The following is a 14,245-nucleotide window of genomic DNA, read 5'->3' on the forward strand; positions in this document are numbered from 1 at the left end:
ACATTCAAATGAATGTGCACAGGTAGCTTAGACAAAATTATCTACTTAATTTGACACCTTGGGAGGTGTGCAATGAACCTCATGATATGCAATGAACCTCAAAATTAACATGCTGAAAGACAAAAAAAATGAGTATCAGAACAAAAATTTATATTCACTTAATGTTTAGTTAAAATGACACTATTCTTGTACCTGGTAAAGCTGCAGTATAGAGATAGGCTATCTAACAAAATGTGAGAAGAAAAATGATAAATACAGCCCCAAGGAGCCATTTCCAACAAAAAGTCAGCACTGACAAAATATGGATGTTAGTCTTTTAAGTGAAACTTCAGAACAAGGGAAATGAACTTTATTATGGATATTTTATGAAGCATTATAAAGAGTCTTTTCTCAGTAAAACAATTTAAAATCCAATTAGATAGCTAAGTAAATGTCAACCACTTAAATCCTCCCCAAAGATATTTCAACTACTATCAACAAAAAGACAAAGAACCATATTTTCAAAATGCTAGACACTAGGAGAGCAAAACTTTTCAAAAAAGAGATGTTAATTCTGTTCAATTTAATGCAGCTTTTCAAAGACTGCTTTAAATGAAGAACATAAGTACAAGGTAAATCTCAATATAGCACAATCTTTTACAACACTGGAGGAAGAGGAGAAATTGTTCACCGGTTGCTGACAGATAGCTGTGATTCGCTAAAAGTTCCTATAAACAGTACTGAAGAAGTTACAATGAAACCAAATCTATTTATTTAATCTATTTAGCATATTATTCACGTTTCCCAGTCAGGAAAATAATGATGTATGTAGTCTAAGCTGAATCAAGGACATTTGAAAAAAAAAGAAAGAGTTCAAGCAATTCTTTACAGGAAAGTTCAGTTTCATAAAACATTTAGCTAGAATTAGGTTTTCAAGTTATTTCACTCCAATAATAAATCACTTCCACATTTAAGTTCATACACTATAAGGTCAGAAGTGTGGCAAATTCAAATCAGTTAGTGAAGAGTACAATATATGATCTAACTACAATGATTCTAAAGAGCCAGAAAAGCAGGTCTGCCACATTTATAAGGATACAGCACAAAACAAACCTATATAACTATCTATGGAAATCACCAATCACCTCCTTAAAAACACATGAAAATATACTAGATATACAAAGAAGAGTTGAGTTTCTGGGGAAAGTTTCCACTTTCCACATTAATGCTTTTCCACAAAGCTACAAAATTAAAGCAGCAATTTGCTTCTTTGGTAAGACCAGCAAAATCTTTGCGAAACTTCATGCAAAAAGTCCTTCGACTACATGTTCTCTATTTTAATCATATAAGATAAGGCTTGAAAAATTCACTATTGTATCGAATATTTCTCTGGCATGCATAAAAGATTTAAGACACTTACTTCTGCAAAATATAAACTTTCTTCTTAAAACATTAAGATACATTCCACAGTGAACCAAAGAGAAACTGATTCAGTGCTATCTTCCTAAGCTGCAGACTTACGCTGCAGTGTCTCTGCAGCTATACAGAGTTCTCTCAAAAATCAGAAAATCCAATCAAAAATCTCTAGTCAGCTTCCCTGATGCTATTTAGACCCAGGTGGGAAAACAGGAAACTGTCACAAATCAGTTTCAAGCTGATAATGCCACTGAGAGCTATGAGCATCGCAGTGTTAGACCAAAAATGAAACAAAACAAAAAACCAAAAGCTTAAAGCAGAGCCTGGAGAAGATTAAGAGTGGCAGGGATCACTCCTCACTCTCCATTCACAACAATTAGGAGACTCGGGGTATGTCTTCACTACCAACGTTAAAGCACTGCTGCGGCAGCACTTTAGGGTGGCTGCGTAGTCGTGGCCCCAGCGCTGGGAGAGAGCTCTCCCAGTACTGTAAAAAAACCCACCCCCACGAGGGGAGTAGCTACCAGTCCTGGGACCACGGCTCCCAGCACTGATGCACTGTCTACACTGCCACTTTACAGCACTGAAACTTACATTGCTCAGGGGTGTGTTTTTTCACACCCCTGAGCAAGAAAGTTTCAGCACTGTAAGGTGGAAGTGTAGACAAGGCCTAAAAAGAGGAGTAGAGAGGACACCTTCACCTCTTCCCATCAAAAAACAATGAGTCTTGGGGAATGCAAAAAGAAAGGAGAAAAGCCTTTTCTCCCTTTTACCAACTAGAGGAGTAACAGCTTCAAATTTAAATCAAACAGGTACTAACCAGAGGCTCATACACAGGCTGGAGTTCACAAACAAGGCCCAGACATAGCACCTTATTTCAAATCCCACCACCCTCTCCTTACCCCAGCAGCTGGAATGGGCAGATGGAGCTGTATTTTTAAATCAGTGTGTTGCCTGTGGACACTCCCTGGTGAAGCTACACCACTCCGCTAATAGGTAAATTAAAGACAAATTCTATATAAAGTTTCATTTTTTTTTTCAAATTAAAAGAAACCTATGTGTCTCATTTTCATATCATTCAATGAGCTGAGGGGTTTTTTTTAATTAGGCATCCTTAAAATATATATTCAACTTCTAAAAATTAAATAAACTGAAATTCAATTTTAGCTTCAGTAACAGCTTTCTTATTATACATTATTGAACAGCATCTGAAAATATCTCAAAATGTGTACTGTGTCAGACTTGGGCCTGATCCTAACACTTACATATCAAGTATCCCATTTACTTCAGTGCAACCAACCATTCACAAAGTTTCTCACAAACTTAAGTGTTGGCAGGACCGAGACCTTAATTTATAAACTTTGCTAAAATTTATTTGATATAGTTGCATTAGACTGCAGTATCAATTTAAGTATAAAAATATATTTCCATCAGTTACGTACTGCTGTGCAACAAAGCAGCAATAAAAATGTTATAAAGCCGGAAGGTTTAGGCTCGTTTTAAAGATTTATGACAATGAAAATAATTGAATTGCTTAATAACTACTAACATATCTAAGTGACAAGATACAAGTTCTAAGATTAAAATATCAACAAACTTTGATAAACTGTGCTGATTTTTTAAAAAGTTGCTTTAAGAAAGAAAACCCCCTCAAACATAAGCACCAGGAGTGTTTTGATGTTAATAGCTTTACTTACCCGAGCAATACAGTAATCCTTGGGATTTTCCTTTTCCAGACCGTACTTCTCCAGTGCTTCAATAACTGCAAAGTCTGCAGTATCTGTAGTGGACAGCAGGATGGTCTTATATGGTATATTTGGTTTTAAACTGTCTGCATAAATCCTCAGGGTTCCACCTTGAAAATATATGTAATTACTATTTTATCTGAGCAAAGGGATATGCAATCACAGATTTAAGAGTCCTAAACATTTGAACAGACTTCTTTGGTATACCTTAACACCAAAACTACAAATTCCTCCTTTCATAGATCCCATCTCTTGCCCATCCCTACATACAAATGCTATGCCCCCCCAATAGCAAAAGCTATCTTTTAGCACATTATACAAAGGGATTCTCATTTGTTACTATAAATATGTAATTTCATGCATCTGAGAAAGACTCTGCTTATAAAACCGCCAGTATACAGCTTCTTCCATATTTCCCTGAGAGATTGATTTCTCCTTCCTTTTAAAGAAAAGGCCTGGGATCAGAAAGAGCATGCAATCGCTGTATCAAAACTAAAACTGTTTCCCAGAAACCTTTTCTGAAATATAAATGACATGAATGGGAAACCACACATTCTAACAACAGATCTTACAACCTTTCTGAAAGCTAAATCCAGTTATACACAGCAAAGTTGTGATAAACAGGGACACTGAAGAGCTTAAATTCTTAGTTTACCTGAATCCCTAAACACTGCCACACACACTGATACACTGAAGTCCAGGAATTTTACAGGACTAATTTTTAGTGAATAGTTTGGCAGTAGGGGTTTGGTTTTTTTGTTTTTTTGCAAACTCTAGCAAGTGTGGTTTTTTTTTTTTTTTTTGAAGATGTTACTAGCAACGAGACCAAAGTAAACAATCAGTTACCAGACACAGAAACTGGCTTTAGTATGAGTAAGTTAAAGAGAGGAAAGTTAGATTTCACTGGACTAATTTAATAAAAGAAAGTTTCAAGAATTGTTGGCCATGTGAAAAAGGGCTAAGCTTCCTTTAAGTAGTATATCATTAAATTAAAACATACAAGAAGCAAATCTGAATCACTACCTGAGTCTGGCCGGCCATCAGAGCTGCGGAACTCCTGCATTCTCTTCTCTAGTTTCTGTTGTCGCCGTCGTTTCATGACTACCTCAGGATTGGATATTGTCCGAGTGAAGCTGGTCTCCGGCATATCTTTGTACACCTCTGCTGCAAGACGAGAATTCTCACTGTCAAATTAATTTAAAGAAAAAAAAAAGGAAATATATTATTCAATACTTTGAAACACCTAAACACATCCTAATTACCACATGAACTATTAAACAATCAGATCTGCACTGTGACAGTCAGAGTACACCACTATACAAGGATAATGTTTTCACTTACCATACCTCTGTTAGAATATTATTCACATGCCTGCGCTCATGTACAATAAATAGTAACCAAGAGTCTTGTATATTAGTACTAGTCATCTTACCAAGAAAAGAAAATTAAGGTCTTTCTAGAAAAAAAAATTAAATTATGAAATGCTAGTCAGATTTTCATGTATTTAATTTTATTCTGGTCTGCAAGTGTTGTAGATCATCTGGAAGCAACTAGAGTTGGTATGTGTTTGCTACTCAACATTCATTTTACTTCATTCAACTTGAATTCAAAAACCAAGTTCAAGCAAAATTACATTAGGGAAGGCTAAAAAGGTTATTTTGAATGTGAAGACAAAATGACCAAAAAAACCCCATGTCCAGAGAGAACTCTGGACAAAATGAAACACTTGTATTCTACTAATAATTCAAATGAACAATTAAATCCACTGACTTGTCAACCAATAATTTCTTTATATTAATGTAAAAACATTAAAATTGTGCTAAAAAGAAATTGAGTTATTAACAAAACTCCAATATTAATACACAAGAATACTGTATTGTGGAGCTAAGTTTGCTCTCTACATAATATGTTTAACAAATTAAAGGATGTTGATAAACTGGAGAGGATTCAGAGAAGAGCCATGACAATGATTAAAGGATTAGAAAACACGCCTTATAGTGACTGACCTCCTTGAATCTATGTATTTAGTTTAATAAAGAGAAGGTTAAGGGGTGACTTGATCAGTCTAGAAGTACCTACATGGGGAACAAATATTTAATAATTGGCTCTTCATTCTAGCAGAGAATGGCATAACACAATATAATGGCTGGAAGTTGAAGCTAGGTTGGTGGATTCTCCATCACAGGCAATTTTTACATCAAGACTGATGTTTTTATAAAAAAAGATATCCTCCAGGAATTATTTTGGGGAAGTTCTATGGCATACAGGAGGTCAGACTATGATCACAATGGTCCCTTCTGGCCTTAAAAATCTATGAAAACCTAAAATAAGCAAAGTTCTAAAATGACCAACAGCAGTATATTTCCTCATCCTGAGACAAAAATCATCACTACCACAAGCACAATACACCACAGAGAATGCACCTCTAAAACTTGTCTCTGAAAAAATGCTGGCATTCCATCACCTCCTCCCCAAATCCCACCCACACATCCTACCTACCCCGCACACATATCAGGCTCTTCCCTCTAATCCCATTGTTCCTTCTGCACAATTCCATGAACCTATTTTTTTTTTTAATACACACACACAGGGGAATATGTTAAAGATCTTGATTGCCATGAATATATTCAACTGATTCAGAAGAAAAGCATATCTTCTGTGTTGAAGATCCTGGTTGCCACAAAATGTATGAAGATTCTGGTCTTCTGCAAAGTAGCCACGATTTTGTCAAAGATCTCTGATGCAATACAAACTACATCTGACTAGCCAAACTTATTCCCCATACACAATGTTAGCCCAGAGCTTTATCTCAGAGATCATGTAGTTATTCTTGAAGTTCACAAAGTGCATGTAGAAGTTTTCATATCAGATTAAGGTCTACCTACTCCAGTATCCTGTTTCTGTCAGTGTCCATACCAGATGCTTCAGAATCAAGTGCAAGAAACATCATAATGAATAATTATGAAATAACCTGTCTCCAGGTGAAGTTTCTTGCTAACATCAGACAGTAAGTAGCTGACTTACACCCTGAAGCATGAGAACTTTAGATCTCCCTTTTTATCCTGTTCTGATGTGGATGTTAATATCATCCATATAAGTATCCAATCCTTTTTTTAATCCTCATAAGCTCTTTGCTTCAATGATACTTTATAACAGTGAATTACATAGCAGTAATAGTGTAAAAAATTATTTTTTAGTAGTTTTAAATTTGCCTTTCCATGATATTGATTGTCCACTGGCCCTTGTATCATGTGAAAGGGTAAATAGGTGTGCCTAATTCACCATCTATACCATTCATTATTTTGTGTACCTAGTTCATGTTTCTTGTTATTTAACTCCTCTTTAAACAAGTCTTTTCAATCACTCCTCATATGGCGTTCACCAGGCATCTATTTCCCCACTCTCCTCTTGAACTCTTATTTCTGCTCTATCTTTTTTGTAATAGGATAACCAGAATTGAACTTAGTATTCTGGGTGAAGATACACTACTGTACATATATATAAAGGAATAATATTCCAGCATTATTTTCTGTTCCATTCCTTACACATTCTAATATTTTCCTTCTTCACCAAAGGTGAGCACTGAGCAAATATTTTCTTTGAAATGTCCACTATGAGGCTTACGTGAATACACAAGGTGTTTATTAAATTTCTTCTGCAAAGCAGGAGTAGGGAGAAAACTGGTGCTTTTAAGTCCCACTGTGAGGTACTTACGGCTCCTACTGATCGGGGAGAGTTGGGGGAAGAAAGGTACTGTTATGAAGTGAATGACCCCAAATATTCTATTTAGATGAAAGTGTTTGTGCCCAACAAAATACCCAGGTCCAAAAACTGGGAAAAAGGAAAGAAGAAAAAAACTCTGCAGGACATGAGGTTCTATGGCAACAGAAAAAGAAATTGCTGTTGTCCTCCAAAGATGATGTGGACTGGGGCTCCAAAAGGAAATACAAGCAATGGGTTCGCATTTGTAGCAGGTAACAATGGAAAAGGAACTCATAGCTCCCTCTGGACAAGATAAAATGGGTAGCAAGTAAATAGTTGTGGATTAGAAACATGAGAAATGTTATGGCACACATTTTAAAGAACAGGATTTCAGTGTGAAATTTGACTGAATTAACATTAGTAAGAGAACCTTGACTTTTTCATTTCATAGTTTGAAAATTCAAAAGCTAATGCTATATGCTAACAACACATTAAGGTTATAAGTGTATGATTTTGTATTTTAGTTTTCCTGTAAAACCCTGATTTATTGTGTTTACAAGTTTTCAGTCTGCAAAGCTGAAGGCAAATGTTTTAAAAAATTGTTGCCTAAACTTAGACAGCTAAATCTATATTTAGGCACCTAAACAAGTGGCTTGATTTTCAAAGTAATCACTATCTGCTACTTCAATAGGACATGATGGATGCTCGGCACTTTTGAAAATCAGGCATCTTATTTAGGTGCTTGAATGAGAGAGTTCAGAACCCTAACTTTTGGCATTCATTTCTAAAAGTTTTAGCCTTAAGTTTATCACATTGACATAAGCTACAGTACTTAGTTTCTTGGTCATCACAGCCAACATTTTCTTTTGTCTGTGAGCTCTACAGGGACCTGCCTACATTGCCTTTTGCTCTCCAGTTTTCCCAACAAATTAAGTTCCATACAAGGATTAATAGTGTATGATCCCTGCACTGTTCCACTGAACTAGGCAGCAATATATGGGGGAGTTAGAGATGGAGTCCAGTTTGCAGTTAGAGAACTGCGGGAGCCAGAATCATAGGCTGGTGAAGTAAGCAGCCTGGAGAATAGTGAACAGCCAAAGACCAGGAAGCTAAAGAGATGAGCCGCTGAAGCCTGCTACAAGCTCTTCCGTTTCCTAACAGAAGCACATGTGGAGGGGAGAAGGTTCTGAGCTGGATTGCCTGGACAAGATCACAAGAGTCAAGGCCCAGGGAGTGGATCCAGGCTACCTGGAGGGCAAAAGGAGAAAACTCATCTTTGAAAATAATCATTTCAAAAGAAGTTTCTGATAAGTATTGTCACCTATAAGCAACAGCTGTGGATTTTCGTATGGGAAGAGAGTCAGGAGTGAAAGATGTCTCATGACAACAAACAATTTTGCTGCAAAATTTACAGGTTGTTGCACACTTTAGGAGTTGCTACCATAAAATTTCGTCTTATTGTGGTAGCCAAATGTTATTTATTTTAAATTATTCCCTCTCCACCCCCAATGTTAAGTGGTTACTTATTATATAATTTTTGAGGTAATAATACAACTAATTTATATTATAATTAACTAATCAAAATTAAAATAAACTTACATATCATCTCCATGAAAAGGTCTATCATCTCTATCTGATGCTTGCCGCATTGCCTCTTTCTCTCGCCTCTTCTTTTCTTTTTTTTCTTTCTTTGATAGAGTCCGTTTGAAGTTCTGGATCACTCCCTCTTTTTCTTGTTTTTCAGGCCCATTGCTCTGAGCCTTCTGAAATGAATCAAGTTAAACTGCTTTTGTCACTTGTTCTACTGCAAAGTCGCTAATGATCTCTAATTACATCACAAACTAAATTCAGTAGTTTAAGTTTGTAAAGCATAAGCTAAAATACTTAGTAATGCCATACTGGAAATAGATACAGGAAAAGCAACCACCCCCATTATAAGGGGTGGGGGACGTGGAGAAGGAGAAGGAACCATTAGCAATTAAGCATTTGATTTTTAAGTTACAAACAACTAAAAACATTCTTCAAAGACTGACTGAAATTATTACAAACCTTGTAGCAGGTGCAGCAACTCACTACCACCTCCCCAACTAACTTACAGTACTTACTGGCATCTTAATTTTACTCTCTTCTTTTATACTTTAATGGAAATATGAAGTTGGATGCATACTTTGATTTTTTCCCCCTTGTATAATATACCCTCCTGTCTTTTTATTTAGAAGGATCTGAAAAAGTTCTTTCCTTCTTTCACCACATGGCACAGGTTCAATGGCTCTTTGCAGCAGAGATTATATTCCTTGCAGCTTCTTTTCCTGATAAGATTGTACCCAAGTGCATTTTTGGGGAAAACATATAGCACTGAAAAGTAACACTAAAATAATGTCAGGAGCAATCAGTAAAAGGCTCCCAGACTACCTCTGACAAGGAGATCCTTGCAGGCCACTGCGAGTGGCAGGCTGACTATATTGCTTGGGAACCTTTTCAAAACCACTTCAATTTTTGATATTTCTAGAAAGGAGATTGGGTGAGGTCAAAACACGTAGTGATTTCCCTTATGGTTGGGCATCAGTATGAATACTGGCTTCCACTCCTCTCAACATGGGAGGGGATTGATTGAAAGATATGACATCCCTGCCCAGGTGTAAGTCAAGGGGAGCCAAGCTGGACCGGTAGTGCGGTCCAGGCACTGCGGCGGCCGCGACCCCACCTACCCGGATGCCCATCTCCGGACACTGCCTGGCCCCGTGGCTCCGGTCGCCCGGCTCCCGCCACATCCTCCAGCTCCGGCCCCACGCTCCCAGCTCCAGCCGCGGATGGACTGTAGCGCCGCCAGCCACGTGCAGGCAGTGTGGTAAGGGGGCAGGGAGGGGGTGTTGGAGAGAGGGCAGGGAGTTCGGGGTGGGGACTTGGGGTTGGAGGGTCAGAGGGGCAGGAACAGGGGCTTGGTCACAGCTGAAAGTGCTGTCTCTGGTGTTTCCTCCTTGGGGCTGGAGTATAAATAACTAACCAGGGATTACGGAACCATCTGAGGACATGGAATGAAAAGGAGGACTTGTCTTGTCTTTTTAATTAAAAGGGTTCTTTTTATAAAGGGGGGAGGTGAGTGTCTTGGGGATTTTGACCTCAGACTCAAATTTTAAAGTCAGGAGGACCCCAGTAATCAATAGTCAGACCCCTGCACACATTGCAGGCCACAGAACCTCACCCATCCACTCCTGTAATAGACCCTAACTTCCGTGTATAAGACTACCCTCAATTTTCAGTCTAAGGATTTTAGGAAAAAGTATAGTCTTATACACGGGAAAATACGGTATTTAAAAACTCCAACTGCTGAATATTGTTATCCTGATAAAAAATGTCTACCAGCATTGTATGAGAAGCTATTATGTATCAGTTTTATAACATGCTCCAAGGTGAAGACAAGCAAGTCCAAAGCAGTTTTTCAGAGACAAAGACACACTAGCATCTGAAACAGGTGTTAAAGAGTGATCACTGGCTTAAACAGTCATTCATCAGCAATGGGAAGGTGTAAACAAGAAATTTACACTGCATCACAGGAACGTTCAACCCTCCCATTCACAAGGGACTATGTGTGGCCTACAAGGTGGGGGGGGGGGTCACAATTTTCAAAAAGGGGAGGGTGGTATAAGAAAGACAGTGACCTCCAACTCACCTCTCCCTCCTCTCATCTCTTTGCTCATGACATCAATGAACACCTGAAGGACTGTGAACTGGGAGAACGGTCCCTGGCTGAAAGGAAATCCAGCCTGGGAACTATTACAACTTGTGGTGACAGAAAGATATTGCTCTAAATCCTATTAGCTTGTTAAAGTTTAGGAATAAACTTGCATTTTTATTTTATTTTTAACCAATCCTGACTTTTATGCATCACTTGTAATCACTTAAAATCTTTCTGTAGATAATAAACTTATCTTACTGATTTATCTTAACCAGTACATATTTGGAGTAAAGTGTGTGGGAAATTCCATTTGGGATAAGGAGGTTGGTGCAATATCATTTTCTTCTGATGAAATGACAGACTTTTTAAGAGCTTGCATTGTTCATGAGTGTGCTGGAGAGTATAAGACGCACACTTGGGGGAAAAACTGGGGGAAAAACTGGGACCAGGAATTTGCGGGTGTCACCTTGTATGTAATTCATCCATGACTGGTCAGAGTGCTCATATATTTAGGTGGGAGTGAATCTGCACTTAGCAGAGATAGGTGCCTTACCCTAGATCAGGGGTCGGCAACCTTTCAGAAGTGGTGTGCCGAATCATCATTTATTCACTCTAATTTAAGGTTTCGCATGCCAGTAATACATTTTAACGTTTTTAGAAGGTCTCTAAGTCTTTAATATATAACAAAACTATTGTTGTATGTAAAGTAAATAAGGTTTTTAAAATGCTTAAGAAGCTTCATTTAAAATTAAATTAAAATGCAGAGCCCCCCTGACCGGTAGCCAGGCCCCGGGCAGCATGAGTGCCACTGAAAATCAGCTCGCGTGCCACCTTCGGCACTCGTGCCATAGGATGCCTACCCCTGCCCTAGATGGTACAGGAACCGGTGATGCTCGCTGCTGAGAGAAAAGGAGCAATGGCTAGCTCTTGAATCCTAGAACCAGGGGGATTCTATTCTGTACTAAACTATGTACTGACTAGAATTAAGCTAAGATATAAACTATTTACAATTAAATTTTGTACAGGTTCTGCAATAGCAAAGGAGGACACAATTCCAACACAGGCCATGTAGCAGTAATAAGGAACTGGAGAGCCGCTGACCCACACAGCCTCTTATACCCTCTGTCAGGAGAACGAGGAGAGCCACTGCGCATGGGTGGGTCAACAGACACTGCTTTGAAGAAAATCTGGACTCAGGCACATGGTGCACATGCATATGCATGTGTGGAATACACATAGGGACCATCATTTGAAGAAGAACCAACACTTCACTAATGAAAATCAGCAGACCCTTATGAAGACAAGTTAAAATTTACCTGGGTACCTTCACAAGAAACGTCAGTCTCATTTTTGCTAATATCAGACACAAACACTAGAAATCAAACTGTGCTCTTCATGAGACTACACCTTAAAACTAGGTGAAGCAAGTCCAAAACATGGCAACCATGCGCGACACATGACTTTCACATCTGGGTAGGCTGGGCCTAAGCGCCAGAAGCTCCCTAGAAGTGGGGAGGGCCACCGGCACCCAGACCATCGCCCACCCCCTGCTCTGCCCTGAGACCCACCCCCACTTTGCCTTGTCCCTCAAGGCCCCATCCAAGCTCCACCCCAAGCCTGGCCCCCTCCCCTAAGAGGCTCCTCTCCCTGCGCCTCTCTGCCCCCTCCCCTGGGGGACCCCTGCCTGCTGCCCACACCTCTCTGCTTCTCAGGGGGCAAACAGGCATGAGAAGCAGGCGGTGGGGGGCACACGGAGCAGTGGCGAAGCACGAGAGATAGCGCGTGTGTGTGTGTACGCGCGCGTAAGAAGTATGAGATGCAGGTGGGGGTGGTGGGCCCACAGTGGAAGAGGTGGAGCAGGGATGGGAAAAAGAGCAGTATGGGTAGGGCCACAGGGGAAAAGCGGGACCCTGGAGCAGGGCCTCAGTGCGAAGAGTGCGTGGGGCCATGAGCACCCTTTCAGCGATAGCACTCCAACAGCTGCAGGCCAGTGGGGCACTTCAAAAGGGAGGTGCCCCACATCCCATTTCGGGAGGCTTAGCAACCTCCCGCCTATTATACCAGCCGCCCGTGATGGCAGACCTCTAGGTGCAAGGATATTAAACTAGTTCTCCACAATCTACACTGTCTGCCAACAGATTTGCTGGTAAAGTTTAAGTGGTTGTTTTGGCCTTGAAAAGTCCTAAGTAAGTTTGAGAGAGTAACTAACTCTCTTGTCATGCCATACTTCCACAGTTGGGAACAGCAAAAATGCTCAAACTGGGATACCAGTGGTGTAAACCAGAAGGGACTACTGGCAAGGAATTCTTTGAAAGATCTTCACAGCTTTAGAATTCAGTCTCTCTGTACTGTTAGCAGGTTAATGTAAGTTATACTGAAGGACTTAAGCTATTTTTAAACTTATGATATGAACAGGTACACTTTTATAAATCTAATAAATATTTATTGAATTTGAACAAGTCACAAAATCACAACAGCGCTTTCTTAAGAACTAAAACCATCACCTTGCACATTACTTTACCTTTGGAGGAAGTGTATCATTTTCATTCTTGAGAACAAACCTCCCCTCTCGGTCATCCTTGTTCCAATTTAACTGTACAACAAGAGGCTTCTCATCTATATCTAATCTTCTTTCTTCTTCAAAATATGAAAGAGAAAATTGATAACTAATGGTTATTCAGCACCTCAAGATTCAACACAATTATGGTATGTTACTTTGTCTTAGTCAGAGTTGACAAATTTAGGATTAAACTGATTCTCTCTTTAAAGAAAGGTCTGCTTATGCTTTTCTGCATCTACGGAGGGCTTCTCAATGCAGAGAGCTATGCCTTTTCCAGTGATTGAGAGGTTAATTTTTTACCACTGTAGCTGCACAAACTGAAGATTCATTGTAAGTACATCTGTGGAACTTGTAGGACAGACGCAGTGAAATTTGGGAAGTACAAATTTCCCATGCATAACTATAGGTGGAACACATAGCAATATCTACAGATAAGAATGCCTAAAACAGTGGTTCTCAACCAGGGGTCCAAGCCCTGAAACAGGTTTCAGGGGGGCTGCCAAGAAGGGCCAGCATTAAACTCGCTGGGGTCCAGGGTAGAAAGCCGAAGCCCCACCACATGGGATTGAAGCCAGGACCTGAGGGCTGAAGCTGAAGCCTGAGCAATATAGTTTCCCAGGGACCCCATAGCATGAGGCGTCAGGCGCTTGCTATCTCCTAACGCTGGCCCTGGCTGTTATATGTAGAAAACCAGTTATTGTGGCACAGGTGGGCCGTGGAGTTTTATAGCATGTTGAGGGACCTCAGGAAGAAAACGGTTGAGAACCCTTTAACTTTTTCAAACAAACATTCACCTTTCAGACTGAAATTTACCCAATCTGCACAAACAAATATGTTTGGGAAGGTTGAACAAAAATAAGCCAAACCATTTTAGACTATGAAAAAAAGTGAAAAAACCCACTATGCACATATGTAAGGGGGCAGAGTTTAAATTGCACATGAAAGCTTAACTTAAAAAAAGCTGGAGAACCACTGGCCTAAACTTATGATTTCTTAGAACATATAAATAAAAAATAAAATACGCTAAATCCACGCGCCTCTATTGAGAACACAGTTAAAAGTTGCTTTTCTATAGAAATACAAAATGGGGGGGGGTGAAGAGTGGGGAAGAAACATGTAACTTTTGAGGTCAAATTTTATCAATATGGCACAATAGATCATGTACTG

General features: G+C 39.4%; 1 protein-coding gene across 15 annotated transcripts in view; it reads right to left on the reverse strand.

The window, feature by feature from the left end:
- Nucleotides 1–14,245, reverse strand: part of AFDN (afadin, adherens junction formation factor) — a 187,852-nt gene that overhangs the window by 102,913 nt on the left and 70,694 nt on the right. For 10 of the 15 annotated variants that reach the window (XM_039528923.1, XM_039528910.1, XM_039528907.1 and 7 more), the window contains exons 3-6: nt 13,040–13,155; nt 8,442–8,605; nt 4,164–4,324; nt 3,093–3,250 (exon numbers count right to left, since the gene is read on the reverse strand). In XM_039528923.1, coding sequence (XP_039384857.1) covers nt 3,093–3,250; nt 4,164–4,324; nt 8,442–8,605; nt 13,040–13,155 — 599 coding nt within the window. The remainder of the gene's footprint in view (nt 1–3,092; nt 3,251–4,163; nt 4,325–8,441; nt 8,606–13,039; nt 13,156–14,245) is intronic. The other 5 variants (XM_039528922.1, XM_039528921.1, XM_039528919.1 and 2 more) reach the window with 1 other exon arrangement.

This window comes from Mauremys reevesii, linkage group 3 (genome assembly GCF_016161935.1).
Source record: "Mauremys reevesii isolate NIE-2019 linkage group 3, ASM1616193v1, whole genome shotgun sequence".
Lineage (NCBI taxonomy): Eukaryota > Metazoa > Chordata > Testudines > Geoemydidae > Mauremys > Mauremys reevesii.